This window comes from Peromyscus californicus, unplaced genomic scaffold (genome assembly GCF_007827085.1).
Source record: "Peromyscus californicus insignis strain IS unplaced genomic scaffold, ASM782708v3 Scaffold_3__1_contigs__length_106647218, whole genome shotgun sequence".
Lineage (NCBI taxonomy): Eukaryota > Metazoa > Chordata > Mammalia > Rodentia > Cricetidae > Peromyscus > Peromyscus californicus.
The window spans coordinates 34276606-34302993 of NW_026294551.1; the positions used below are offsets into that span (position 1 = coordinate 34276606).

General features: G+C 46.7%; 1 protein-coding gene across 15 annotated transcripts in view; it reads left to right on the top strand.

Moving 5' to 3' along the window:
* Msi2 (musashi RNA binding protein 2) overlaps positions 1–20410 on the top strand; it is a 366225-nt gene extending 345815 nt beyond the window's left edge. For 5 of the 15 annotated variants that reach the window (XM_052757205.1, XM_052757206.1, XM_052757207.1 and 2 more), the window contains 3 exons: positions 11077–11285; positions 12978–13050; positions 15536–20410. In XM_052757205.1, the coding sequence (XP_052613165.1) occupies positions 11077–11285; positions 12978–13019 (251 nt within the window). In that variant the 3' untranslated portion in view covers positions 13020–13050; positions 15536–20410. Of the gene's footprint in view, positions 1–11076; positions 11286–12977; positions 13051–15535 lie in introns of those variants that run through there. The other 10 variants (XM_052757208.1, XM_052757209.1, XM_052757210.1 and 7 more) reach the window with 4 other exon arrangements.
* The last annotated feature ends 5978 nt before the right edge of the window (positions 20411–26388 follow it).

Here is a 26388-nt window from a genome sequence, read left to right on the forward strand (position 1 = left end):
GCCTGTCGCAGGACTCTGCGGCCTCTGCTGAACCAGAGGAGGAGATTAGGGCCCAAGGAACTGGCATAGACATCCCAGGCCTCCTGAGATGGCTCTGGACCTCCGCTGCCACCTTTGTGAAAGTGTCTCAAAGCCCTCCTCCCATGCTGGAGGACATCCTGAAGCCTCGATCCAGAGGACATAAGCAGTAATCTCGTGGCTTTCAGGAGAGTCCCTGTTTCTCACAGTGTCATCTCTGGCCTGATGATGACAACCACCAACTTCATTTTAAAACAGGAAAGTGAGCTGGGGAGATGGTTTAGTGGGTAAAGTACTTGTCACACAAACTTGAGGATCTGAGTTCAGATCTCTAGAACTCAGAGAAGCCAGATCTAGCATCCTGTGACAGCACATACCCCCCATCATTAGGTGCACAGCCAGCCAGGTCCCGGAGGCCCCTGGACAGCCATTCTAGCTAAAATGGCAAGCTCCAGGTTCAGTGAGAGACCCTGTCTCAAAAAATAAGGTGAAAAGCAATAAAGGAAAACACCTGACCTCGACCTCTGGCCTCTACATGCATGCACACACACGGGTAAGTACACCCTGCATACGTGCACACACATGGACACACACACAGGTGAGTACACATGCACACACACACAAGTAAGTACACATGCACACACACAGGTAAACATACCTGCAGACATGCATGCACACACACAAGTAAGCATACCTGCACACATGCACACACACACAGGTAAGTACACCTGCACACACACACACACAGATAAGCATACCTGCATACGTGTACACATACACAGGTGAGTATACCTGCACACATGCACGCATACACAGGTAAGTACACCTGTGCACATGTGCACACACACAGGTAAGCACACCGACACACACACACACAGGTAAGTACACATGCACACATACACACATGTAAGCATACCCGCACACATGTACACATACACAGGTAAGTGTCTACATGCATACACTACACACACACACAGTTAGAAAGGAAAATGGATCAGTGTGTGCCTTCCTCTCTGAAATAGCTTTTCTGTACTTCTCTCAGCAGGATCTGATGGGGGATGAGAGGTGGGGGAACGCAGGACAGCTCTCTCTGCTTTCTGGTCAACCTCCCGGTGTTAGCAACAGACATCCTCAGGGGCTGTGGCTGTGTGTGGGGAAAGTCATGGGGAGAGCCTCTCCATAGGATACAGCCACTTTGTTACTGTGATAGAATCAGTACGGTGGCCCAGAGAGACTAGGTACTGAAACTCGCTAACTTACCTTACCCATGGGTGTTCCTTCAGTGCTCATCTCTCAGGCCCCTGGCCTGCATTCTAGAGAACACCTTATTTCCCAGCTTGTCATTAAAAGTTTCATTTCTAAGAGAGCCAGGACTTTAACCATAGACTGGCAATGGGTTTTAAGTAACTTCACTGAATCTGTAATGATGTGCACGGCTCCTGCCGCTGACCTCAGCTTCATTCATTTTCCGAGGGCTTTTGGACCAGCCCTGTGGAGGATACAATACATCAGCTACAATCAATAATTTTGTAATAGAAATACCATGCACTTGATAAATCAACTCTAGAGCAATTAGTGACTAGCCTTAAAGTCCAGGCCGAAGTATAAGTTAATCCTGAAGCGAATGGAGTGAGGGAATGTTAATGGTCTTTAAATCAGTGGAATGGTTTTCAGTAGGTGACATGTTCCTGCCTTGCCTCTGAGTGGCTTGGCCATCGTGTGCTCTAGAGGAGTGGTGGTTGTTCTCCTGGGCACTCCACAAGTGAGGAGAGCGTATTAGACAGGCCCTAGAGACTGCCCCACTGGTGGAGGTGCTGAGGGGTGTGAGAACTCCTGAAAGGTGGCCACTCTATCCTATCTAAAGAAGGAGCTGGAGCTGGAGCGCAGTCGGTAGTGTGCTTAACCTGACATGTAAGAAGTTCTGGGTGTGATCCCCAGCATTGTACACACCTGGCAGAATGGCACACACCCGAAGTCAACCGAGGCTGCAATCTTAGTATAGATGAGTAATTGCTGTGCAGTTAAAGACCACAGAAAGTAAAGGGCCCCTTTGTTTCTCGGTGCTTATGAATATTAATAGGAAGGTCTCCCTTTTCCAGTTTGGGATGCCATAGGGCAAGGGACAAGAAAAGAGTACTTTTGAGCAGCCGTGATTGGCTGTTGGGATTCTTTTGTCAGAGCATGGAGTGGGAGGGTTCCTGCCACCATCTCAAAGTAGACACACCTGCTGGGAAGTTGCCTTGAAGAAGGGTGTCTTGTTAATGAGAAATGTTAGAGGCACCCCCCAGATTTAATAATACAATGATAATAACAATTCATCAGTAGTTGCTGTTGATGTAAGCGAGCCAAGTGCTGCTGTGTGCTAAGCCCACACACCCTACCCCACTTAATTCTGAGACCATAATGGGCGTCATCAGTCCCCTTCCCATTTTAAAGATTACAGACTGTGCCTCCGGGGAGATAGCTTATCTGAGGCGGAGGTGACAGGATTTGAGCCTACCCCATCAGCCTGTGTTCTCAGCCACTATCAGCAAACGGCTGAGCGAAACTGCAACTTTTAAACACTCAACAGAAAGGCGCCGCTGTTCCCACTCGATTCTGCCTCTCCTTAGGGGAGGCGATAACCCAAAATCATTTACAAGTGGTCTCGGGAGGCATGCTACGTTTTTTTTTTGTTTGTTTGTTTGTTTGGTTTTTTTGTTTGTTTGTTTGTTTGGTTTTCATCTGCAGCCTCACCGCCGTGGCTCTGCCTGGCCGGCCTTTGGCTGACATTTTGATCTGGTCCCTGTGTCCATTCAGACCAATGTCAGACAAAGGAGACCCAGAAGAGGTGTGGTCCCACAAGGGGGAGCCAGGCTGAACGGAATTATTGGAAGGGAACCTTTAGTTAAAATACAGCTGAAGGAAGTTAGTCACCATCTGAGGTGATGGAGCTAGGGAGGGAATCTCTGGGCAGGCAGACTTCTCAGCTGGGAGGAGTCAGCATCCCTCCCTTTGCCTCCGCACAAACTGCATCTGGAAAGTGGTTGGGAAACACAGCCCAGCCCTAGAGCAAGGAGACCATTGGCTGCCCAGTTGCTGGGGCTTTGCTGTGGGCCAATGGTGGAGGAAGGGGCGTGGCCACCGACGCAGCCGACTCCTTGCCCAATCTTCTTGCGGGGAGGCTTGGGCGCCAGGTACCATAGCAACTGCAAACAGGGGCTCATTTGTTTTGTAGATGAGTGATTACTACACAATTAAAGACGGCTAAAAATAAATGGGCCCTTTGTTCCTGGCTACTTATTAATATTAATAAAGTGGTCTGTCCAGGTCCATGGCAAACACTGAATGCAAGCTTGGGTGTCTGCGGTGGAGACTGGTGTGTGAGAAAAGCCGCCCAGCCCTGCTACCCGGCCACCTTTCCTCTCTTTCTGGAAGTTATTTCTGACTATGTCTTGGAGAGGGTGGGCTTCCCTGGCCTTGGAGAGTTCAGCATTACAGATACACACAGCACCCAGGGTAACCTGGACTCTGAAAGTCAGTCAAGGCACAAACTTAGCCCCTCCCCGCCACGAGAGAACAGACCAGAAGCAGAGCAGCACCCCCATGATTGGAAGAAACCCTTTGTCTCGTCCCTGCCTTTGGTCTCACAGTTTCTTTTTATTCCAGTACCGCAGCCTTTAAACCTTCCACTGAAGTAGCCCCTGAGATTTCGGGGGGCCCCCCTCCCAGCCTCTCTTCCTATTTGCCTGTCTTGAAGAGTAAACTCACTAGGTCATGCTAGGGGTCACGCTGAGTTCATCACCTCCATTCCCTAAGTCTTGACCTTCAAGGTTCAAATAGCTAAGAGGAAGCTGAATCTGCCCAGAGGTGCAGCTGGGGGAAGAGACGCCTTGTGTGTGAGAAATAGCTCAGAAGATAAACCCACAGGAGGACGGGCAGGCCGTCAGACGACATGGTTCCGGGCATGCATCCACCTCAACTAAGTGAGGATTTCAGACTTACAGGTCCTAGTGGGTCGCCTCATCTCTGCGGCTCCATGTTGTTGCTATGCCCGGAGCTGCAGATCCTCTGTTCTAGGAGGCATAAGCAGTGTAAATGGCAGTGGCTTAAGGGTAGCATGCAGAGAAATCCAGGAGCATCCCAGGGATAGGGAACTCGGTGGGGGTGTGGAGTGTGCTCTTGAGAGCAGTCAGCCCCCGGGGGCTGGAGGCATGAAGGTGTGGCAGGCCTTGTGTTCACAGAGTTAGAATCGCATTTTTAATCCATCAGATTTCCAACCTTAAGCGTGCTTGGTGGGACCTTTTAGGGTTCCGTGGTTCTGTTTTTGTGGGTGGTGTTCATTAATAGCAGAAGGTCCTGGGGCTAAAGGGACGTCCATGGCTCAGTTGGTAAAGTGTGTGCTGTTGCAAGCAAGTGGACCTGAGTTCTGATCCCCAGTGCTCACGTAAAAGCCAGGCCCAGCTGCATCTGTAATTCCAACCCTGGGGAGGTAGAGATAGGTGGATCCCTGGAGCTGATTGGTCAGCCTGCTTAGCCAGATTGATGAGCTCCAAGTTCATTGAGAGACCCTGTCTCAACTAAGGTGGAAAGCATTAGAGGAAGACACTAGACATTGGCTTCTGGCCTCCACAGGCACGCGCGCGTGCGCGCGCACACACACACACACACACACACACACACACACACACACACACCACAAACTCAATAACAGAAGACCCGCTAATCGCTGCTAATGAGCAAGTCAGCCTTAAGACTTGGGTCAGTGCAGGTCTGCTGTGGGCTAGAATCACCTGGAGTTTTTGTAACTTCCCCATTGTGGGCCACATTTTAGACCCATCAAATCAGAATCTGGCAAGCGAAGCCCAGGCAAAGCCAGTGTGTAACCAGAGTCTCAAGTCCCGCTTGGTTTTATAGCTGCATAACATCCCTGACCATGGCAGACACCCAGCAGGAGAGGTCACCAGGCCAGGTTTAGGGTTCCTATGGGCTCAGAGCTCTTCTACTTGCCAGGGCCAACAAAGATAGCCTTAAGGGCTCTTTGTCTCTTTGGCATGACTCTTCCCACTTTCCTTGAGACCAGCCTGAGATTAGGAGCAAGCAGTTTAGAGCAACAGTAAACAGGGAAGCAGTCCTACTCCTAGACTATTGACAAATGGGGGCCCCTTGCTAAGGTCGGGGTTTGTTTGTTATTAAAGACCTAATTAGGAACATGAGAGGGAGCTGAATGGCTCCTCGCTTGGTTAATTAGTGACATGCATGCGCCCGCTTTGAACTTCAAGGACACAGAGCTATTAGTGCTTACATCAAAAATGGATTAAACTCCTGTGCCTTTACAATCATTAAAGACAGGACTGCTCAAGTGGAAAGCCTTTTGTACAGGTCCTCAAGGGACTGTGCCCTCCTAACCCACCACCCACACCCTGCTACTGGATCCCCTGGCACTAAGATACTGTTAGATGCAATTGGGCCATAAATGCCAATCGGCCATAAGGCGTCCCAGCTCCCCTCTGGGCCCAACAGAGTGGGATGGCCTTTGAAAGCTGAGATAGTCCTCTGGGGACCCCACTATGTCCAGGCACTTTTGAAGGGGGCAGGAGTCCCACTTACTGACTCCCTAGCACTGACCGTGTTTCTGGGTTTGCGGCAAGGCTCTTTGTTTTGTGACACAGTGGAAGGTGCCCTAGTCCTCAGCAGAGATGGAGTCCCCTGTGTCTTGTTAGGCACCACCCAACCTCAGGTGGCTCCCTGGCTAGTAAGAGAGATGTCTGTAGCACCAAGCTATGATTCAAGGAGGGTTACCTGAGTGTCGGGACTGAGATCACATGTACTTTCAAGTTAGAATGGGATTCAGTCCTAAGACCCTGGGTTCGCTCATCTGTTACACCGGGATGATGGTGTCCATCTTACAAGCTGTTTTGAGGGAGTGGCTTTCCCAGCCTGGCCCCTCTTGACTCCCTAGCTCTCACTAGTGGTACATCTCCTGCACTGCCATTCCTAACAGGGATGTGCTGGCAACTGATTCTGCATGGCTTTTTACCGCTGCAGGAATACAATATTAGGCCATCTTTAAGTCTGTAGTCCTGGCCCTGGATTTCACAATCCTTCAATGTGTTTGTAGTACAGGAAAAAATGTATACTGGTCAGATAAGAAGTATAAGAAGACACAAAGGATCTCTGGCTGGGACAGGCAGGGATGTGACCTTCAGGATGAGCATGTGGCGCAGCGTAGCAGCAAGTGGCTGTGACGTAGGGGAAACCATATGGGTTTCTTCCTTGGTAAGTTAGGTAGATGGTGGGCCTCGAGAACGAAGGCGGTTCTCAGATCAAAACGGGCCAAGGGTCAAGATCTCTCAACACTGACCTGGAGGTGGCCTGGACTCACCAAACTGTTAGAGAGGAGGGGGCTGCTTCCAGTCTTGGGTTCTCTCTTTAATTTTGATCTCAGACCCTAGAGGGCTGGATGAGGAGACGAAGTTCAGATGTTGGGTGGTTTAATGCAGCGTTTCCGGGGTGCTCTGGCTACAGATGGGTTTCCTTATCTGCTGCTACTTTCCCGTTGTAGCAGTACCTGGACTTCCGTGTCTTTTCCTAGACCTGTAGGAAGGCTATTGTGATTTACGTCACTTCCCCACTCCTGGCCCAGCCCTTCCTGACCACAGGTCAGCCCAGCCACATACAAGATGGCAGCCCGCTAGCTCACTTAGAAGTGTGCAGAAAGCTGCCTGCAGAACTCTGGCCTAGCATCCCCAGCTAAGGGTCCGCTTTCCCAGGATAGGTTGCTGGTTCGTTTCTGCTCCCATCTCTGAGATGAGATAAGAGGGCTTCATTGGGTCAGCCATCCAGGCGTTTTCTTGAGCATAAAGAAGCTTTTAATTTAATGTAAAATGCCTCCAACTCTCATCAAATACATTCCTCTTGCTTTGCTATCCTCCTGAGGCATGGCAGGTGTCCCAGACTTTGGTGTTGCCCCTCCCCCAAGAGCCCTTTCTTCGGGTCCAGGGTGATTAAATACACCAGATAGATGGATTGGACCCTCTTGTAAATCACCTTCAGGTTTGTATGGCAAATGGATTGCATTTTCCTCTATTGGATTTTGCTAAATATGCATACAGTACCTGTGTTGGGCTCTGCATATACCCGATAAGTCACAGAGCTTTTTCTCCTTTTCATTCTCACAGCAGCCTGGTGACTCAGACTGAATAAGGGACACATTACTCATGTGTTACAGATGAGGACATAGGCTGGACCAGGGCACACAGGTATCAGGGAAGGGCCAGGGTCAGACTCAGGTCTTCTGACTCCAAGTCCAGTGTCCCCTCTCTCCATTATGCCTGCCTCCCGAGGGTACTGCCTGGACTGGGAAAGTACTGGAATCAGGTGCAGAAGGAGGAACCAACTTAGAATTAATCCAGAGCCTGGACATTGCTCAGAATTGCTGATTGGGAAGTGAGCCCCCAAACTGTCAACCTAGCACAGGCCTTGTCCCAGGCCATATAAGTGTCAGCTTCTGCTGCAGACACGCTATGATATTCCTAGATACTACACACGTGCACACGCGCGCGTGCACGCACACACACACACTTACACGTACACAGGCATGCATGCACACACAACTGGACTAGCAATACAGTAGTCAAGATGCCCTTCTTTAGCCCTGAAAAATGATGTCACCTCTCTTCTTCCTAACCTGATCCTGGAGTGGGGGGACCACACCTGACCCTTTCAAATGAAGTTTGGTGCCTAGGGAAGGGGGCCCTCCATTTCCCAGAAAGCACCTCACCAGAACTGTGCCTCTCACAGCTTGGAGTAAGAGAGGGTCCTCAGATCCGCCTGTGACCAAGCAGGCAGCTAGCACACAATATGTGGAACTGTGCTCATTTCCAGGAGAAAAGTCAAGTCTTTTGTCCCGGCTACCTTCCGGCTGGCTGCTATCAGCTGGCAGGAACAGCACCAAGGGTCTGTCTCTGTCCCTTCCTGAAGAGAGTTCATGATAAGGCCTTCGGACCTTATCATGCCATCTGAAGTGGGGCTCCGCCACAGGAGACACAGTTGTTGACTGAGGAGCTTAAAGACGCATCTCTCCTCTGTGGCCAAACCAATAAGGCCATAGATTCTCCTGTCCCTGGAGAAGGGGACCAGCCCAGAACTAGGTACCTACTGCCTGCCTGCAGTACTTTGCCGAGTCTTCCACCCTTGCCTGGGGCTTGGGCTGAGCAAGTGCATATTAATGGAACTGGGGGTGGCTGTAAGCCACATTCTAAGATGGTGCCTTTCTTTCCATAGTACTGTTAGCATCACTTGATGAAATAGGACTGGGTAGGAAGGAGTGCTGTAGGCCTGAGGTGAGCTCGCTGTGAAATTCCCTTCAGACCACCTCAAACACCAGGCTTCCAGGTGCTCATGGAACCAGAAAAGTTGCCAAGGGTGGGGAGAATACCCACAGCCCTCCTGCCTTCTAAGCCTTCCACAGAGTGCTCTGGACAGCATTCATCCATGGGCATGCTGCCTCTTGTCTTTCTCTGGCTGGAATAGTTCTGTAGCTGGCTCCCCTGCCTTCTTTCCATCCCCTGTCCAGTATCTTCCTGGAAACACATCCTACCAGAGGAGGAAGAAGCTGAAAAATCTCCATCTTCCACTTGCAAGTTTGCCCAACCCTGTGCCCCACCCCTACCCTAAGTCAAAGCAAGCTAGTTCCTTCCTCTGGAGAGGTGGGGAGTTGGTGCCGGGGCGAACCAAGAGCCACTGTCCAGCTCTTTACATCTGCTGAGCCCAGAACGAGAAGGTATATTCCACCAAGATAGCGCCACCTTTTGGATATCTCGGCTGGATATTTGCCTCCTCGAGGAAAAAGGGCCAAATGCTATCTGCAAGTTTAATCTTCTTTACTCAAAAATCCTGCTGTCCCTATTGTCTGCCAGTACATTTGCAAATAAGCTATTCACTCGCTTTAAGCCTCTTTACCCCGCCCCTTCCCCCTTAACCCACTCGCTCGGTTGTCTTGTTTATTAATTTCTGGGCCAGTGCTTCAGAGAGGCTCATCCTGCCCACAGGCATCCAGAGGCAGCAGTCTCCCTCTCCTCTGCCGAGGCGGGAGCCAGGCCCAACTTGGTTGGGCCCACCTTGGATCTTGTGTTCCTTTCTCAAGTGCAGTATCCTGAATCTCTTCTCACTCCTGTGACAAGTACATGGGGGAAAAAATCGATCCACTTACATGTTCTTCAAAGCCACAAGAGAAGTGAGGTCGTCCAGCTACAGGTCCCCAGGCAAGAGGGACTCCACTCTTGACTTCAGATACTCTTTTTGCTGTGGAAAGCAGCTGTGACAGGACAGGGGAGAGATGCCACAGGAGCTAGGAAGGGGGAGTGAGCCTTGAAGACAAGGGAGTGTCCGTCACTCAGGCTTGGTTTCTTCAAAACGTGCTAGCTATGGTCTAGCAGCTGCGACCCTCACACTCCTTGGTGGTTTCAAAACCAGTAAGAACTTCCTTTTGCGATTGAAACGGTTTGGGATTTTTTTGTTTTGTTTTGTTTTGGTGAGGGTGCTTTTGTTTCTGTTTTTTTTTAAGACAGGCTCTCAGTGTGTAGCCTTTGCTGGCCTAGATCTTGCTATGTAGACCAGGCTGGCCTGAACTAATAGAAATCCCCCTGCCTCTGCCTCCCAAGTGTTGGGATTAAAGGCGTGCACCACCACCCAAGGCCTATGATGGAAATGTTTTTAAAACAGAAAATAAAGTTGAGTCTACTAAGAGGGTGTAAAGCTGAGCCAGAATCCACCTGTTGGACAGGCTGGGGCCCTCCAACTCTTCACACTAGGAAGGTGTGATGGGGCTAAGGACAGGCCAGGATGAAGCCTAAGGTGATGTCACCTTTGGCCACCCCTCCCCCAGACACAGTGCTGAGTCTCTGGCTGTGTGGATGCCGGCTCTCCCTCTGTAGCCAAGGTGCGTTCTAAGCTTTATTTCTCCCAGTCTGGAGTTTCTACCTGAGATAATGTAACCACAATGCACTGCGGTCGGGCACTCTCTCTGTCAGCTGGTTTGGTTAGTATGCTCTGCATTCATACTTCTTTGTCTTTTTTTTTTTTTTTTTAACCAAAGGAAAAAACGTTTAAGTCCTTCCCTCCCTTTCCTTCTCCTGCAGGAGGTGAGTGTGTGGGTATCCTCTTAGGACCATTGGCTCCACCCCAGCCTTAGCCAACCTTCAGGTTACCATTCCCACCCATCCCCTCCCTCCATCCCCTGCTCTGCACCCCAAAAGAGGACTCTGCCGCCATCATTCCTGTTACGTTAAGATGCCCGAACTTTCCATGACACATGCCATCCTCTGACCACTTCAGTGTTGCCGACTTTCATGCAGGGTATAAATGGAAGTGGGGGGAGGGGGGGAGTAGCCTGTCAGGAGGGGGGAGGGGTGCAGAATAGAGATCTTTTTATGTCTTTTCAAAAAAAAAGAAAAACCACACACATACAAATTCGTCATTCAATGGATCCAAAAAACAAAGAGAAATGAAATGAAACATATATATACACACACAAAAAAAAATGAATCCAAAAATCCCTTTCCCAAAGATTTTTTGTTTTCAAGGACACAAAATTGCTTTTGTTTCCTGTCATGTTTTAATATCAATATTAACACAATGTGTAGTCTAAAACTAGTTCCTTTGTAGTTTGCATGGGATGTGAATGCTGTCTCAACGTGCCCAAATCTAGAAGACTGCATGAGCGTCAATTCAGATGTGAACAAAGTCTCTCTCTCTCTCTCTCCATATTTATCTCTATTTCTATTGTGATAACTTGATAGGCAGTGAGGCACCTCCGGTTGGTTGCCATACTGTGTTGAATGATCGTTTTTGTTTTTGTTTTTTCTTCTTCTATCTATTTCTGGAGCTCCAAGCTTCTTAGTGGTTAGCCTGGGCTGAGTATTCTTGAGTCCCTGCTGATGTTTTCGCATGGCCTTGGTTGAGTGTTAGAAGTTGGGCCTCAGCTGTTTTTTTTTTTTATCTCGAGTGTTTGGCTTGTAATGGTCGGTGCATGCCTGGCTTCTGGCCTCATACCCAGCTCTATTCTCTGCACACCAGTCCTGAATAGCTACAGTGCTCAACCGAATTTTGGCGCGCCCGCTTCCCCGGCAGGCTCCAACCCGGCGCGGCCCGGAGGCTTCCCGGGGGCCAACAGCCCAGGACCTGTCGCCGATCTCTACGGCCCTGCCAGCCAGGACTCCGGAGTGGGGAATTACATGAGCGCAGCCAGTCCACAGCCTGGCTCGGGCTTCGGCCACGGCATAGCTGTAAGTATCTACCTCGCTGCCTTCCTGCCTCCTCCTTCCTCACCAACTCCACACAGCCCGTGGGGAGGAAAGTCCAGGGTTCAGGGCAGAGGAAGAGACAGGGTGATCCCCATCAACAGCAGGCCAACTGAAGCTCCCACCTGCTGGCCCAGCCATGTAGTCTAAGGTGTATGGACAGCTCTATTCACCACTCCATCACCTTTGGCCTTGGCAACCTTGAACCACTCATACAACTCATGGCCATGGCTACAAAGTAAGAATAGGATATTCTTACCCACCCACCCCCAAAAAAAAACTGGGTGAGAATGAGCAGCTAGCCTAAATCATGTTGTCCTGGCATATGAAAAGTCTTCATGCCATTCCCTCACCTCAGTGGGCAGGACCCCCGCCTGCTGTCCATTTTGGTGGCAGTAGTGCCTGGAAGGTGGTAGGGGGGAAGTTCCCTCCCAGGCCATTCCTTTGCTAATGTTTCTTACAGTTTCCAGGTTCCAAGTAAGTTCCCATTTTCGCTCTTTAGCTGCAGCCCCCAAAGGCCAGATGCATTTGATATCTGTAATGCTCTGTGGTTCTTTAATCTGACTAATCCAGGCAATGGAAATTTGCTTAAGAGATTTGCATGCTGTTCTCAGATTGTATTGTTCTTTTCCCTCCTGGTGTGTGAGCATGAATGTGCCTGAGCCCACTTGCTGGCAGCCCCCTCCATTTTTGGAAACAGAAAACGGTCCAGTCTCTGCCCTAGCCAGCCTCATTCTTTTGGAGGCAATTTGATTTTGAGTGGGGATGTGGGGGCGGGGTGTGCTGTCCCAGGTTATATCCTGCATCAGATTCTGTATCTGGGAGAAAGCAGGCAAACTCTGTCTTGGGGACTATAATGGGGAGACCAAAGCCATTGTGAGAGCCTGGGGGGACCAAGGCAACTTCATTCATGCCTCCTGGCATTGGAAGAACGTGCGCGCGCGCGCACCCCCCCCCACACACACACACACACACAGGCATTCTCACACAGACACAGATATTCACATACTTGTGCATGTCAGCCAACCCTGGCCTGTGCTTCTGAGTTCTCATCCATTCCGCTCCAAAGCCAGTATTACTTGAATCAGTAGTTTGATGAGTCTAATCCCCTTGGATCAACTGTAGTACCAAATCCAGAACATTGTTATTCAGCCCAGAGCTGCATCAATTTGGGGGCCTGTCCATCAGCGCTCAGAACACGACTCATTTCCATTTTCAGCAGCTAGAAACACACACCCTGTTTGTTCTTGAAAACCTGGGTCTTGGGACCTTCACACTGTGATGTTATTTCTGAAATAATCACAGGCCATCACCGTTGATCAGCACCGACATTTCTTCCCCCAGATGAATCTTTGGAGACCGAGGACAGAGATCCTTGTATCTGCCCTGTGGGGGTTCATGGTCACCGTGGGCATTGTTTGGGATTTGAACCCCTCCGAGTCTGGCTCTTGGTTTCCCCTTGGGAAGCATACAAGCTTGGATGGGGGAGTGACAGGGCAGGAAGGGAAGGCGCTGGGGATGGTGTCCCCCTGACTCCTCATGGCACAGTGTCTCAGAATTACATATTCATGCTGGCAGCCACAGACCGTACTCCTAGAGATGACCTCCTTTCCCAGAGTATGACGATCTCTTCCCGTGTATAGCGCACTGATGACCTTAACACTTGTGCAATTTTAGGGCCCTTTGATTGCAACGGCCTTTACAAATGGATACCACTGAACAGGTGCTTCGGTTGGCATCTCACTCTGAGGTATTGCCGTCTCTGCCATGCGTCTCCGCCCTGCCTGCGTGTCCGTACACATATGTGCCCTGCTCATACGTGTACACACATGCCCATCTCATCACATCACATCTCTTTCTTCTCTCTCTCTGGACCCACTTCCTTGGAAAGGAAAAAATCCAATCTCTTAGTCTCTCATTTCTTCCTCTAGCTTTTAATCATGACCCTCATCTGCCCTCTCTCTCTCTCTCTCTCTCTCTCTCTCTCTCTCTCTCTCTCTCTCTCTCTCTCTCCCCCCTGCTCATTTGATTTGGTTCTTTGGGCTCCATTTCTGTGTCTTCCTCACCCTCATCTTTTCCTTTCTTGACTGTGGGAAACTGGAAGGCGATCTCATATTGTGCCCGTTCCAGGGAGATGGAGGCGGGTAAATTGGTCTAGTGCCAGTCCCAGGGCCAGGGGATGGGGAGCAGAGCCATTCTCAAAGTCCTGTGAACTCACCCTGTGGGTTTCTGGGGCTCAGCCAATGGGGTTTGTGCAGCCAAACGGCCTGACTCCATCTTTTAGAGAAAAGAAAACATTTTTTTGCCAGTTAACTGTGGAGTAATTATCAAGATTACCACACGAAAAGCAAATTAAACTAACAGCATCACCTGCCTAACGTGAATTTGGATCCCTGCCAGTTTCTTAACCTTTTAAACTGAGCTCGAGTTAATTAAACATTTTTAAATCACTTTGATGGAAATACAGAGGTGGTGGGACAGAAGAGAGCAGGTAGCAAGCAGGCCTCCTTATCACCTTCTCCTCCTCCAAAAACGAGTATCTGCCATGCTTGGGAAGAGCACCAGGCAGAGGGCTGGCCTCCTCACGGAAGCCCGAGGTCTGTATTGTGTTGGCATATAAGCTGGAGGATGGGATGGCAAGTAATGTGTCTCTCCAGAAGAGGGGAAGGTGATGGCTGAGGCCTTGGAATAGATCCTACTTGGAAAATCCCATTAACTTTTCACTCTTGGAGCTGGGGTGGGGCGTGGGAGGGAGGGGGTGGCTCTGGGTTTGTCTTCTCTGGAGGAGAGGAGTTGGGGAATTGCTGGGTAGTGGATGGGGACCATTTGAGTTGAGCTCCACAAATCCTTTAGATTCCTCCTATGTTGCTGCTCGACTAACTCCACTGCCTCTCTTAACCAAATAAACCCTGTGTATGACTTTCCCATTCCTTACCTCCATTGCCCCCCCACCGCTGGCAGAGCCAGAATCCACTAACAGTCTAAAGAGAGCTATTCGCTACTAATTAAGCTGGGTTTGGGGGATTGGGGACAGTGAGGTCCCTCTGAGAGCTAGGAGGACGGAGAGGACCAAGAACTCTTGAGGGCTGAAGATGAACTATCAAAGAAAGAGGGACTCAAAAGAGTGCCTAGGCGCAGCATGTCCCCCGAGGCCAGCCGCTGAAGCTGCCCATGTCCACTCCTCCCCCACAGTCCCGCCTCCTTGTAAGGCTGCTCTGACCTTACCATAGGGAAGGTAGAGGCCGGCCCCAGGCTATAAGGATAAAGTAGCCAGGAAAGCAGCCGCTTAAAGCCACTCCTGCCAGTCAAGCCACGCGATTGCGTAGCAGCTGTGAAAGACTAGGCAGGCACATCATTTGTCTCCCGCAGAAGTGACCCTCTGACATTTAGTACCACCCACAGAAGAGCCCAGGCCGGCAGGCAATCCAGGATAACCCAGTCAGCAAGCCTGAATCCTGGGCCTGTTTTGGTTTTCTTGAACCAGAACTGGTTATTTGGTTTTGGGATTTTGTTTTGTGTTGTTGTTGTTTTAAGTTTTTATTTGTTTTAAGTAGTTACATCAGTCCCTTAGTATATAATCTCTTAGTACAAATTCACGTTTTTCAGTCAGTGGTAGTTTTTGTTTGTTTGATTGTTTTTGTTTTTGTTTTGCTGCTGGGTTTTTGGGGTTTTTTTGGTTTTTTTTTTGGGGGGGGTTGGTTTTTCGAGACCTGGTTTCCCTGTGTAACAGCTCTGACTGTCCTGGAACTCACTCTGTAGACCAGACTGGCCTCAGACTCACAGAGATCTACCTGCCTCTGCCTCCCAAGTGCTGGGATTAAAGGCATGTGCCACCACGCCTTTTTATATTTTAGTTTTTTTAGTCTTTTCTTAGGCATAGCTTCAAAACCAAAAATTGAAACAAAAAGGGGGTCTCCTGCCAATGTATGGTTTGACCAACTAGCTGAAACCCGCGCTGACTCTACTTCCCACCATGAACTCCAGAACTTTCCAGCCCCATGTCAGACCTGTCTGTCCCCTTCCCAGCATCAGGCATGGCTTAGATACCTGGTTTACCAAGCTGGGAAGTCAGCCATCAGTCATTTGCATTCACACACACACAGTCATACAGCCTAGTCCTCTGACAGCTGTAGGCGAGAGCTCAGAATGATCCATATGTGTGCCTAATGTTCTCTCTCTCCTCCCTCCCTGCTCTATGTTCTCTTCGGGATGCGCCTGACCTCGCTGCCCCGCAGAGCATACCTGGATGTCCAGGCAAGACTGGGCGAAGTTTCTGAGTGGCCCTTTGTTTAGGTGATGTCCTCAGACCTGGATCCCCACCAGCCTCACTCCTCATCCCAACCAGAGTGGCACACTTTGGATTGAGGGTTGACTACGTCTCATCTCACCACCCTGCTGTAATATAAGACAACAGCTTTTAAACGTGTATATAACCCATGGTTTTGGTTTGGTTCTTCTGTTTGTTTTTCTTGGTGGCCTCCCTCTCCCTCCCCCCTCTCCCTTCTCCTTTGGAATCTCCCTGAATCACATTTGGTAGTGATTTCTGACTTAGCCTGGTGTCACCGTAGCTTAATATCTAGTTCACAGCTAACCATAGTATACTTGTTATATATTAAGGAGTTTTCTTTTTTTCTTGAAAAAGAGTTTTGTTTTGTTGTTTTGATTCTGTTCTCACTTTTAAAGGATGCTGAGATGGTGATGTTACTCTCCATTTTGGGTACCAATTCTGAGACTGTAAGAATTTTCATCTGGGACTTTAGCACACACTGAAGCAAAGTTGTGATGTGCGGAGCGGGAGGTGGGCATAGACTCTCTCTGTTGCGTTGTAGAAGTGACATGCAGTTGGCTGCCTAAGAGACTGTAGCAGTTCATTTTTGTGACGTCTCTTTGTTAACCTAAGTCTATTTTCGGCAATAAGGTAAGGACGGCCGTGTTTTGAGGGTCCTCCTTTTCTATGAGTGCTTTTCTTTTTCTGTTCAAAGAGGTCAGATTATAAGGTTTTTTGAAATTGTGAATTCTAAAAAACAAAAAACAAACAAAAAAATGTTGTAAATATAATTCCATTAACTACATAGAAACTATTAAGAAAGAGAATCAAAAATATTTTTGTGGGGGAGTTGCTCCCAGGCAGTTAGGTGCCCTGGAAGAAGGGAGGGGAGGGAACCTTGATGAAGCCGGTACTAAACCACAAGAGCACCCAGCTGCCAGGGCCACCCGGGATTCCACTCTTAGCGCCTCTGTTGGTGTGGTAGACCTAAGAACCGCATTAGCACCCCGCCAGCCTAGCGACCTCTCTGTGCACAGCTTCAATGTTACGGTCTAGCTAGATTTTTATTTAAAATATGAAAAACTGCTTTTCCCAAGACGTTTTTTAAAGGAAAAAAAAAACAAAGCTACAATTTTAATATTTAACATATTTAAAGTTTCAAAGCACACCTGTTTTGGCTTAGGGGAGGGGCAGGGTGGGGACATTCTTTTTCAGTCTTAATTTTTAAATATCTGATCATTTTATATTGTCCAATCATTTCAGCACCTCCAAAGGTCCCTAGGGTACTCTGCCTCTCTCCTCACCCTGTCCCCAATCCTGCCCCCAGAGAAGGGGGCCCATGGGCCAGGAGTGGATAAGCCTGCATGAATACACCCTTTCTCCATTCACTTTCTATTTACAAATTAGGGAAGCAACCTTTCGGTTTATATATATATGTTTTTTTTGATACCTCAGTGCTGCAAGTATCATCAGAGAGGCTATGGAAGAGTTGTTTTTTTTTTTTTTTAATTTATTGTAGATGTAAACAGAATTTTAAAAATAAAAGGTATAAACATCACTGCACTGTGACTGGGGGAAAAACTGACAGTTTCCTGTTTGCACATGTTTGACATTTGGCTGTTAGAATATATGGTCCTCAGTTGGGGAAAGACACTTAGGATGAAGGATATTTTTTAATTTAACTTTTTTTTAAACTATTGGTAATAGGTCGGCAACAGCAACTGTAGACGTCCAGCTCAGTAGACGGCATTCAAGCATATTGTAGTGTGGATATATATTTTTTTTCTTTTTTAAAATGTGATATTGACATTTTATTAATATTTTTTAAATTGTTACGTTTATAAATTTGGTACTTAAGGCACAGCCAGTATGAGACACTGAATGCGACGTTTATTATAAAGAACAGCTGCACTCCTGTTTTTATAAATTTTACTAACAAATAGACTAACATAGACATTCACAGACACGGTAGCGCAAAAGCATCTTCACACGAAGTCTCCAAAAAGCTAATTCAGGAAGAAAGTAAAGAACCCTGCTTCTGTTCTAATTAAATGCAACTTAAAAAAAGAAAAGAAAAAGAAAGAAAATCATGTTCTTTGTTTTTAAAATAAAATGCTGGGTTGTTTGGGAAGGTTTTGGATTTGGGGTGGTTTTTGTTGTTGTTGTTAATTGTTTTTACGTTTCCAAACAACTAAACCAAGTACAATGCTGGATGCTTTTAAAACACGAAACTCGTTCAAGTCATCAAATAACAAAATAGAAGTTTTACTTTAAAAAACATCAACGAAGAGAAAGAGGGCGACACTAGGTTCCCAGCAGTTCCGTGTCTAGCTAGGGGATGAAGTCCTCCTTTGTCCACGTTGGTGACGTCCTGTCCCCCAGCCCCTGTCCATTTCTCCACGTCCCCATCACCTCATAGTGACTCTTTGTTGACCATCCTTTGTTAATAATGTATAATATGGCTCTCTTGTAAGCGTGCTGTCTTGGTATTAGCGTAGTGACTTTTTTTCTCCTCTTCTAGTACATATTGATAGGTGTAACGTAATTAAGGTTTAAAAAAAAATTAGACATAGTTATTCAGATTTAGGACCAGTAAGGATAGAACTTTCCTTATTTATGAAAAGAAAAAAATGCTAATAATTTGGGGGCAGTTTTTTCCTTTTTTTTTTTTTCCGAGTTCAAATTTAATTTTATTTTTGCTGATTTGATGTGGTTTCAACTAACCCAAGGTCTCACAATGTTCAAATGCCGGCAGACTCCACGGCGTTTTGTAGGTCCCCGCCCCCCTCTCTGTGAAGGGGTGTGCCATACTACCTTAAATGCAAACACTAGATATGCAAAACTGGATTTTTTTAATTTATTTTTTAAAAGAGGGAGGCGTGGTATATTAAAATGATTTTACTAAGAGAAAAAAATATTTTTTTAAGGATGCTCAGAAGAAATTGATAATCTGTGTGAATATGTTTTAGATGTTTATATACATTTTGAAGAGACCCAGTAGCCCATAGCACAAATCTTGTGAACATCTGATATGTTTTCAAGTGGCTACCTAGGTTAAGGTTCACATTAGTCCCCCCCCTCCTCATCTAGAACTCCATCTTAAACGATTTTTGTGAATTCTTTTAACACTGATGTCCACCCCTGTCTTTGTTTCAGTTAAGCTCAATAGCGAATGTGGGGACCTGCTATCATAACCTTCCCTTGGGGAGAAACTCTCTTAGCTAATGGCACCTCCGTGGCATTATCAAATAACCACCAGGGGATTCTCTGGCTTCCAGATCCATCTGCCTGAGACCCCAAGCTCCTCTCCTCCCAAGAGGGGGGATGGAGTGGCAGTGACTCCTGGTCCTCTTCCTACTTCAGCCTGGATGTGGGACTGGTGGAGATGACCAAGCCTGGGTCTCCTCCCCAGGAGCCTCTGCGTGTGTGGTTTGTGGCCTTCCTCATACCCATTGGGAAAACGAAACAGCCTCACACTCTATCCCCATCGCTCATTGGCTTGATTCAAACGAAGCCCCAACAGGCCTTTGCGGTTTTTTTGTTTTGTTTTTTTTTAATCCCTCATAACCATTCTCTTAATTTGAACTTGTAGCTTGGGCTTTAAGGTAGCATGGCTCGATTGTTGTCAACTTAATGTCTCGCTGCACAGCAATTCACAGCCAGTGAATGTTACACACACATCTTGCTAGACTAGTATAAAAATCATTGGGTAACTGTGGGTTCTAATGACCTGAAAGGTGTTCAGTTTTGTTTGGGGGGGGGGGTGTTGTTTTTCTTTCATTTCTTTTTTTCATTTGAGAATTTTGGGGAGAAAGTATTTTTTGGTTCCGACTAGAAAAACAAACGCTATCTTGAGCGTTAGTGGAAACGCAGGCTAGGGACTTTTAGCCTCCACCACCACCACTACCACACCGCTCCATTCTGCCATTCACTCACTGCAGCATCTTCAAGAATAAAGCAATATAGTTTACCACATTTGTCTTTATTGACGGTCAGCCATGCTTTCTGTGTTATATTACGTATGAAATTGTTTACAAAAGAAACACTAACTCATACTTCTCTCTCTCAGTTGGAAGCGACGCACAGGGGCAGAGGGAACTTGGAGGGCAGGTGAGGGAGGGCAGAGGGGGTTTGCTTTTTGGTTTTTTGGCTTTGTTTTTCTTCCTGGTTGTGCTTTACTAACCAGATCCTCCAAGGAAGGCAGAAGCCAGCCAGGCAGAGAGAGGCGAGAGAGGGGCAGGCTGTGCGGGTGAGCACATTGAACGGACACGCTGGGAAGCCCCCCCCACCCTCAGCTAGAGCAGAAAACCAATGTCACCTGAGCCCAGTCCTGGGCACAGACACTACACAAGGCAGCGCTGGAAGTGAAGCAATACTTTAATCCTGTCTAAGTTAGTTTTCTTCTGTTCTTTCTTTTTTTTTTTCTCACCAAAAAAAAAAAAAAGTAAACTAAAACACAAAAACAAACAAGCAAGCAAACAGAAAAACATATAAATAAAACCCACCCCTCTCGGGGAACAACCACAATTCAAACACGGCTATTTAATGATCAGAAGGTGTTGTCTCAGATAGGACTTCATTTCCGGAAGGCAGGGCACGAGGGGGAAGGGGGGGTGGAACTGAGAGACAGTTCCAGAGCCTCCATGGAAGGCTCCTCCTGCTGTATTCTGTACATACTGTACCACCCTGTGTGGGGTCTGTGAGTGTGCTCTTGAGTAGCGTGGGCTAGCCAATCTGCCATTCATGGTGTTATAAACTCAGAATTCCATATGTAATAGGATGCAGGTCTAAGCGTTTCATGTGGACATAAATGTATCTAAATAAAACTTCCCCTAGCACTGTGGCTGACCTCACCCTTACTTTTATACTTTAGTATGAAACTGATGAGAACTTTGGTAGTGAGTATTTTTTTTATATATATATACATATATATGTATCTATATATATATATATATCTCAAGCATCTTTCAGGTCTTTGTGTGTGGCTTTCTTAAAGCCCTGTTGTAAAAAAAAAAAAAAAAATTACTATGTGGATGGCAGTCTCTCACATCACAGATGTGGAAAGTATAATTTTATATTTGTATTTTCAAATAAATAAGTTTGTGAAAGGTTTCCATCCTCTACTGTGGTCCAGAAATCAATGTGTTTGTCTGACAAAAAAAATAATAAAATAAACTGTTTTGAACAGAGTCGTGTAGTGTTCTTGCACTTGCAGAGGCTGGGGTGGGCAAAGCTGCTGTGGGGTTTGGGTCTATCACTGAATCTTACCTTCATGCTCTTACCCCACAGCCAAAAAAAAAAAAAAAAAAAAAAAAAAAGAGTCCTTTTCCTGTTCTCTCAAGGAGCCATTTTTGTGGAGTGACCAGGGAACACTTGGATGAAAGAGCAGACCTGGAATTAAGTGATGAGCAGTATGCACAGGACCTGTGGGCAAATCCCTGCACCTTTGTGGTCATAGGGCCCAGGTGGAGAGAGGGTATGGAACGGATCAACTGGTTGTCCCGCTTGCTGGCTTGGTCTCTGCCCCCAAAGACTTCAGAGTTGCCTTAATAGAAATAATTAGGATCACAGACTAATGGTGCAGAAGGATAGATCATGGGTAATACTTGCCACTTTCTCATTATAGAAAGAAAAAGAAGGAGGCCCAGCTCCTTAAAGGCAAATCCATGTCCTGGTGGTAACAGGTAACAAACAGCCCAGGTGGGCCTGAATGAGTGACCCGTCTTGGCTACGGGGGCCTGGAGGTAAACAGCCTTGTCATTAGTTTATTCTGAGAGTTTCCCAGGAGCAGCTTCATCAGAAAAAACAGCCCTGGGACGGAGTTCCCCTCCGCGTTCTTGTTTTTCACTTCATCTGAGGGCTTACACCCAAATCTTGAAGGAAGAAAGATGCACCTCAGGCTTCAAACTGGAGCCAGGCCCAGCTCCCGTGTGCCCACAAACACTCTACCATGTTCCAAAACAGTGGGAGATTGTAAGGAGCCGAGAAAGCCCTGAGTGGATGTGTAAAGAGCAAATGAAGTTGAGTGAATGTGTCTTGTCACAGGCATGGCCCTGTCAAGAACCATGGCATGAGACCTACAGGAAACGGGCAAAACCTTCATCTTGTCAGAATGTGAGTGTTCACAGCATGTCTGAGTGTTTTATTAATGACTGCTCAGTGTTTACATTCTGAGGCTCCTCATTCACAGAGACCTCCTACACAGACCAGCTAACTCCTTCCCCTGTGCTGTGCGTAATGAACATGCTGTATGAAACAAAAGTGCTGACGTCTGGGTTGTTGCAGTAATTAGTGCCACTCCATTCAGAGTGCACACGGCCCACCTGACCCCAGCTTGTCTGTGTCCGTTTGTCTGTCCTCCCTTTATTCCCTCAGGGCCCCAACCAGGTTTCCAGGACTAATAGAAAAGAATCATTCCTGGTGTCCTGCAAAGACTGAAGGCTAATGAGAACTGATTTCAGAATCCCAGGAGTTCCAAGCAGGGGAAGTGAACCGGGCTCCTGAGAAAGTCCATCCAAACATCTTCCTCGCCCACATTGCTCAACTCAAAGGAATCCTCGGGTCCAGCCCCTGCCCAGGAGCCTGAATAGAGAGTGGGTGAGCAGGGGTGCAGTGATGCCCCAGCTTCACCCCTGCTTGTGCTTGAAGTTTTGATGCTCAGTGTTTAAAGGTCACTGCCCCGTGACCTTACACCTACTGAGTGGCCAGAGGAAATTTCCTATGTTTGCAGAACACACAGAAGGCTGAAAAGTAAAAGTCCGAGAAAATAAGCAAATGTAAGATTTAAATAGGAACAGGAATGTCAGAGAAGGTTGAGCTCAAGGCTAAAAGTGCCCAACAGGGTATCATGTAATGACAAGACACAATATTTTGTTGTTGTTTTTTTGTTTTGTTTTTTCGAGACAGAGTTTCTCTGTGTAGCTTTGCGCCTTTCCTGGATCTCGTTCTGTAGACCAGGCTGGCCTCGAACTCACAAAGATCCGCCTGCCTCTGCCTTCCGAGTGCTGGGATTAAAGGCAGGCGCCACCACCACCCAGCAAGACACAATCTTAAGGATGCTAGAAGGTGACAAGCCCTAGCAACACATTAAACATGTAGAGGCATTTTAAAATGTCCTAACAAATGATCAAACCCATTAAGAAGTGGAAGACTAGAATAAACTGACCACAAAGAGCACTAAGAGTGGTCAAAGGACCTAATACTGGAAAAACTGACTAGATCCAAAGAGATTACAAATGGATTCATTTAACTGATAAGTTCAGTGCCAAAACTCGGTTGTGATGATAGAAAAATACAGAAAGTATTTCTGTTTTGAGAACACATTGTCCTGATGTCAAAACCTAGTACATAACTAAGATTTTTAAAAGATGCAACTGTAGGCTTAGGAATTCAGACACAAAAATTCCAAATATGGTTTTAACAAGTAAAACCAGAGTGTGTTAAGGTATAATAAGAGCAATTAGAACTTCTTCCAAGAATGCAAGGGCATGTCAATAATAGGGATCTGTTAATATAAGTCACTATATATAAGTAAAAGAAAATGACATCATAGTAATGTATTTGAAAACTACAGCAGTGATTCCTAATTAAAACACCATAGATTGCCAGGCAGTGATGGTGCATGCCTTTAATCCCAGCACTCAGGAGGCAGAGGCAGGGGGATCTGTGAGTCTGAGGCCAGCCTGGTCTACAGAGTGAGTTCCAGGGCAGGCTCCAAAGCTACACATAGAAACCTTGTCTCAAAAAAACAAACAAATAAATAAATAAAACATCATAGAAATAGGAAATGAAAATAGTTGCATACAGTACAGCAGAGACTATTTACTAAATCCAACATGAATGAATATCTTAAATGGTATTTCAATTAAAATAAGAATATGGGGCCTGGGCTATAGCTCAACTGCTTACCCAGCATGCAAGAAGCCCTGAGTTTGATCCTTAGCACCACATAAAAAGACTGTGGTAATGTGCAGTCTGGAGGTGGAGGCAGGAGGATCAGAAGTTCAAGGTCATCTTTCACAACATAGCAAGCGAGAAGCCCGCCTGGAGTACAGGTGATCCTGTCTCAAAAAGAGGAGCGCTTGAGGAGGGAGGGAGGAAGGAAAGAAGGAAGGAAGGATTGTATAGGGGCTGCTCCTATTATTGATGTTTAATCTTGTCATGGAGTTCCTAAAAGCAATGTAAGTTGAGGAGACAGATAAATAGGTTAAGTGCTTTCCACGCAAGCATAAGCATATGAGTTTGGTCCCAGCACCCACATAAAAAGCAGGCTTGGGCCGGGCGGTGGTGGCGCACGCCTTTAATCCCAGCACTCGGGAGGCAGAGCCAGGCGGATCTCTGTGAGTTCGAGGCCAGCCTGGGCTACCAAGTGAGTCCCAGGAAAGGCGCAAAGCTACACGGAGAAACCCTGTCTCGAAAAACCAAAAAAAAAAAAAAAAAAAAAAAAAAAAAGCAGGCTTGGTAGTTTACACCTAGAACCCCAGGGCTTTACTGGCTAGCCAATCTCACAGAGTCAGCCAGTTCTAGTGAGAGACCCTGTCTCAAAAACTAAGATGGAGAACAATTGAGGAAGGTCACCTAATGTCAGCCTCTGGCCTCCACATGAACACATGTGCACACACACAAACGCAAAGGCGATAAAATGTGTAAGTATCAGAAAAGCAACAAACCCACGCGTATTCTCCCAGAGGTTTGGAGAGACTCTAGTAAACCAAATACATAAAGATGACGACTGGTTAATGTAAAAAGTAAGGTGACTGGATACAAAATAAATACACAAAAAAATTAGTAGCCTTTCTCCAGTAATAAAAACGAGTGATAGTGATTGGAAAATGATTACAGGTAAGTTTTATTGAAAAATATGTATGCTCTATAATAACGGTTGTATCTTCAACACTAGAGAAGTGGTTGAAGAAAGCCAGGCCCACTCAAACAGAAAATAAAATGGCCATTAAGCAGTGACTCTGGACTCCTATCGGACGGCTTTACAGAATGTATGGCATACACTTGAATAAAGCAAAGTAGCTAGTAAAATAATAGATGTTACAGTTTTGTGGCAAAGCAAACTGACAAAACTACATATGCATGCCTGTGGCCCGCGTATGTAGATCACGTCATGTTTACTTGGGGGGGGGTTAAACTTGTCCATGAATCACCAAGGTGGGGGTATGGAGGGGTGAAAAGCCTGAAATGTGGAAGTAGGATAGAGTGAGGGGATACAAAGAAACTGATTCGTTCACTAAAATGTATAAATTCAGTGTTTGTTGACTTTAAAACGTAAGCATACATAGATGAGATTTTTTTTTTAAATTAGGAGTAGAAAAATATTCTTTAAAAGAGGGCTGGTGCTCTAGCCAGATGTGGTGGCACACACCTGTAATCTTGGCACTCAGGAGGCTGAAGCAGGAAGCCCCTTTGGGCTATAGAGCAAAGCCCTTTTGAAAGAAGGGGAGGAGAGAATCCTCCCATTTCAGTAATGGTGATTCCATCTTAATAGATTAAATGGGAGGGTTGGGATAGGTTGCCAAAAAGGATGCTGGCTTTACTTGTTATTTCTAGATCTCCCAAAGAAGCATGGGGCTGGCGAGATGGCACAGCATTAAAGGTACCTACCTGCTGCTGCCAGGCTTGATGACAAGTGGAATCCCTGGGACCCATGTGGAAAGACCTGCCTCCCACAGGCCACCCTCTGGCTGCCATATGCAAAATGTGTGGTCACGCATGCAATTTCTTTAAGTAATAAAAGCATGATTTTCCTATATTCAGAAATAAAATTCATTTTAAGTTAGCATCTTTAAAGGGAGTTTGGGAGCAGTCCATGGGAGAAGAGAAAAGCTTCATGTGATGATTATAGCAGTCTGTGGAGTTTGTCCTTGTTCTGTCTACCTTTTTCTTTAAAAAACAAAATTACTAGAGCCAGAAAGATATCTAAGTGGGATAAGAGCACAGGCTGCTTTTCTAGGGTACCAGAGTTTGACTCCCAGCACCCACATGCCAGGTTACAAATATCTATGACTCCAGTTTTGGGGTTTCTGACATTGGCCTCTGGAAGCATCAGGCACACATGGTGAACAGACATATGGAGGCAAAACACCCTTTCACATAAAAATAAATCAAATAGGAAGAGTGGTGCTAACCTGCAGGCGCCTCACCTTCTTAGACTAATGCAGGCTTTAAATGCAAAGGCTTACGAACACTGTCTCTTCCATAACATAAGCCGACATAACACTCTGTCATAGTTTCCCTTTGTCGCTGTGATGACATACCCTACAAAAGCAATATAGGGGAGAAAGGGTGTTGTTGTTGTTATTTTGTTGTTTTAAGCTCACAGTCCATCGTATCAGAGAAGCCACAGTGGCAGGATCTTGAGGGAGATGGTCATGTGACCTCCACAGTCAGGAACAGAGCGCCATGAATGCAAGCATGCTTACACTCTGTTCATTTTCATCACCCGAGCCCAGGGAATGATATTGCCCACAGTGGGCTTGGTTTTCACATATCAGTTAACATAATCAATACAATCCCTTATAGCATAAGCCAACCTGATCTAGACAATAATTGAGACTCCCTAGGTGATTTTAAATTGTGTCAAGTTGACAAAACTATCCCTCTTTTAAATGGGAAAGACTCTCTTATCTAGATTAAGTTTGCCAAACACCCGAGGAGTTGTCCTCCCATTTCATACCAAATGCTAAGGAAGCAGGCACTCTTAGATCATGGCCTTTTGGGACCCAGGTCTTGTGATATGCCATCTGTGTCCGTTACTTTTCTATTGCTGTGATAAAACACCATGACCAGGACAACTTAATGAAGGAAGGGTTT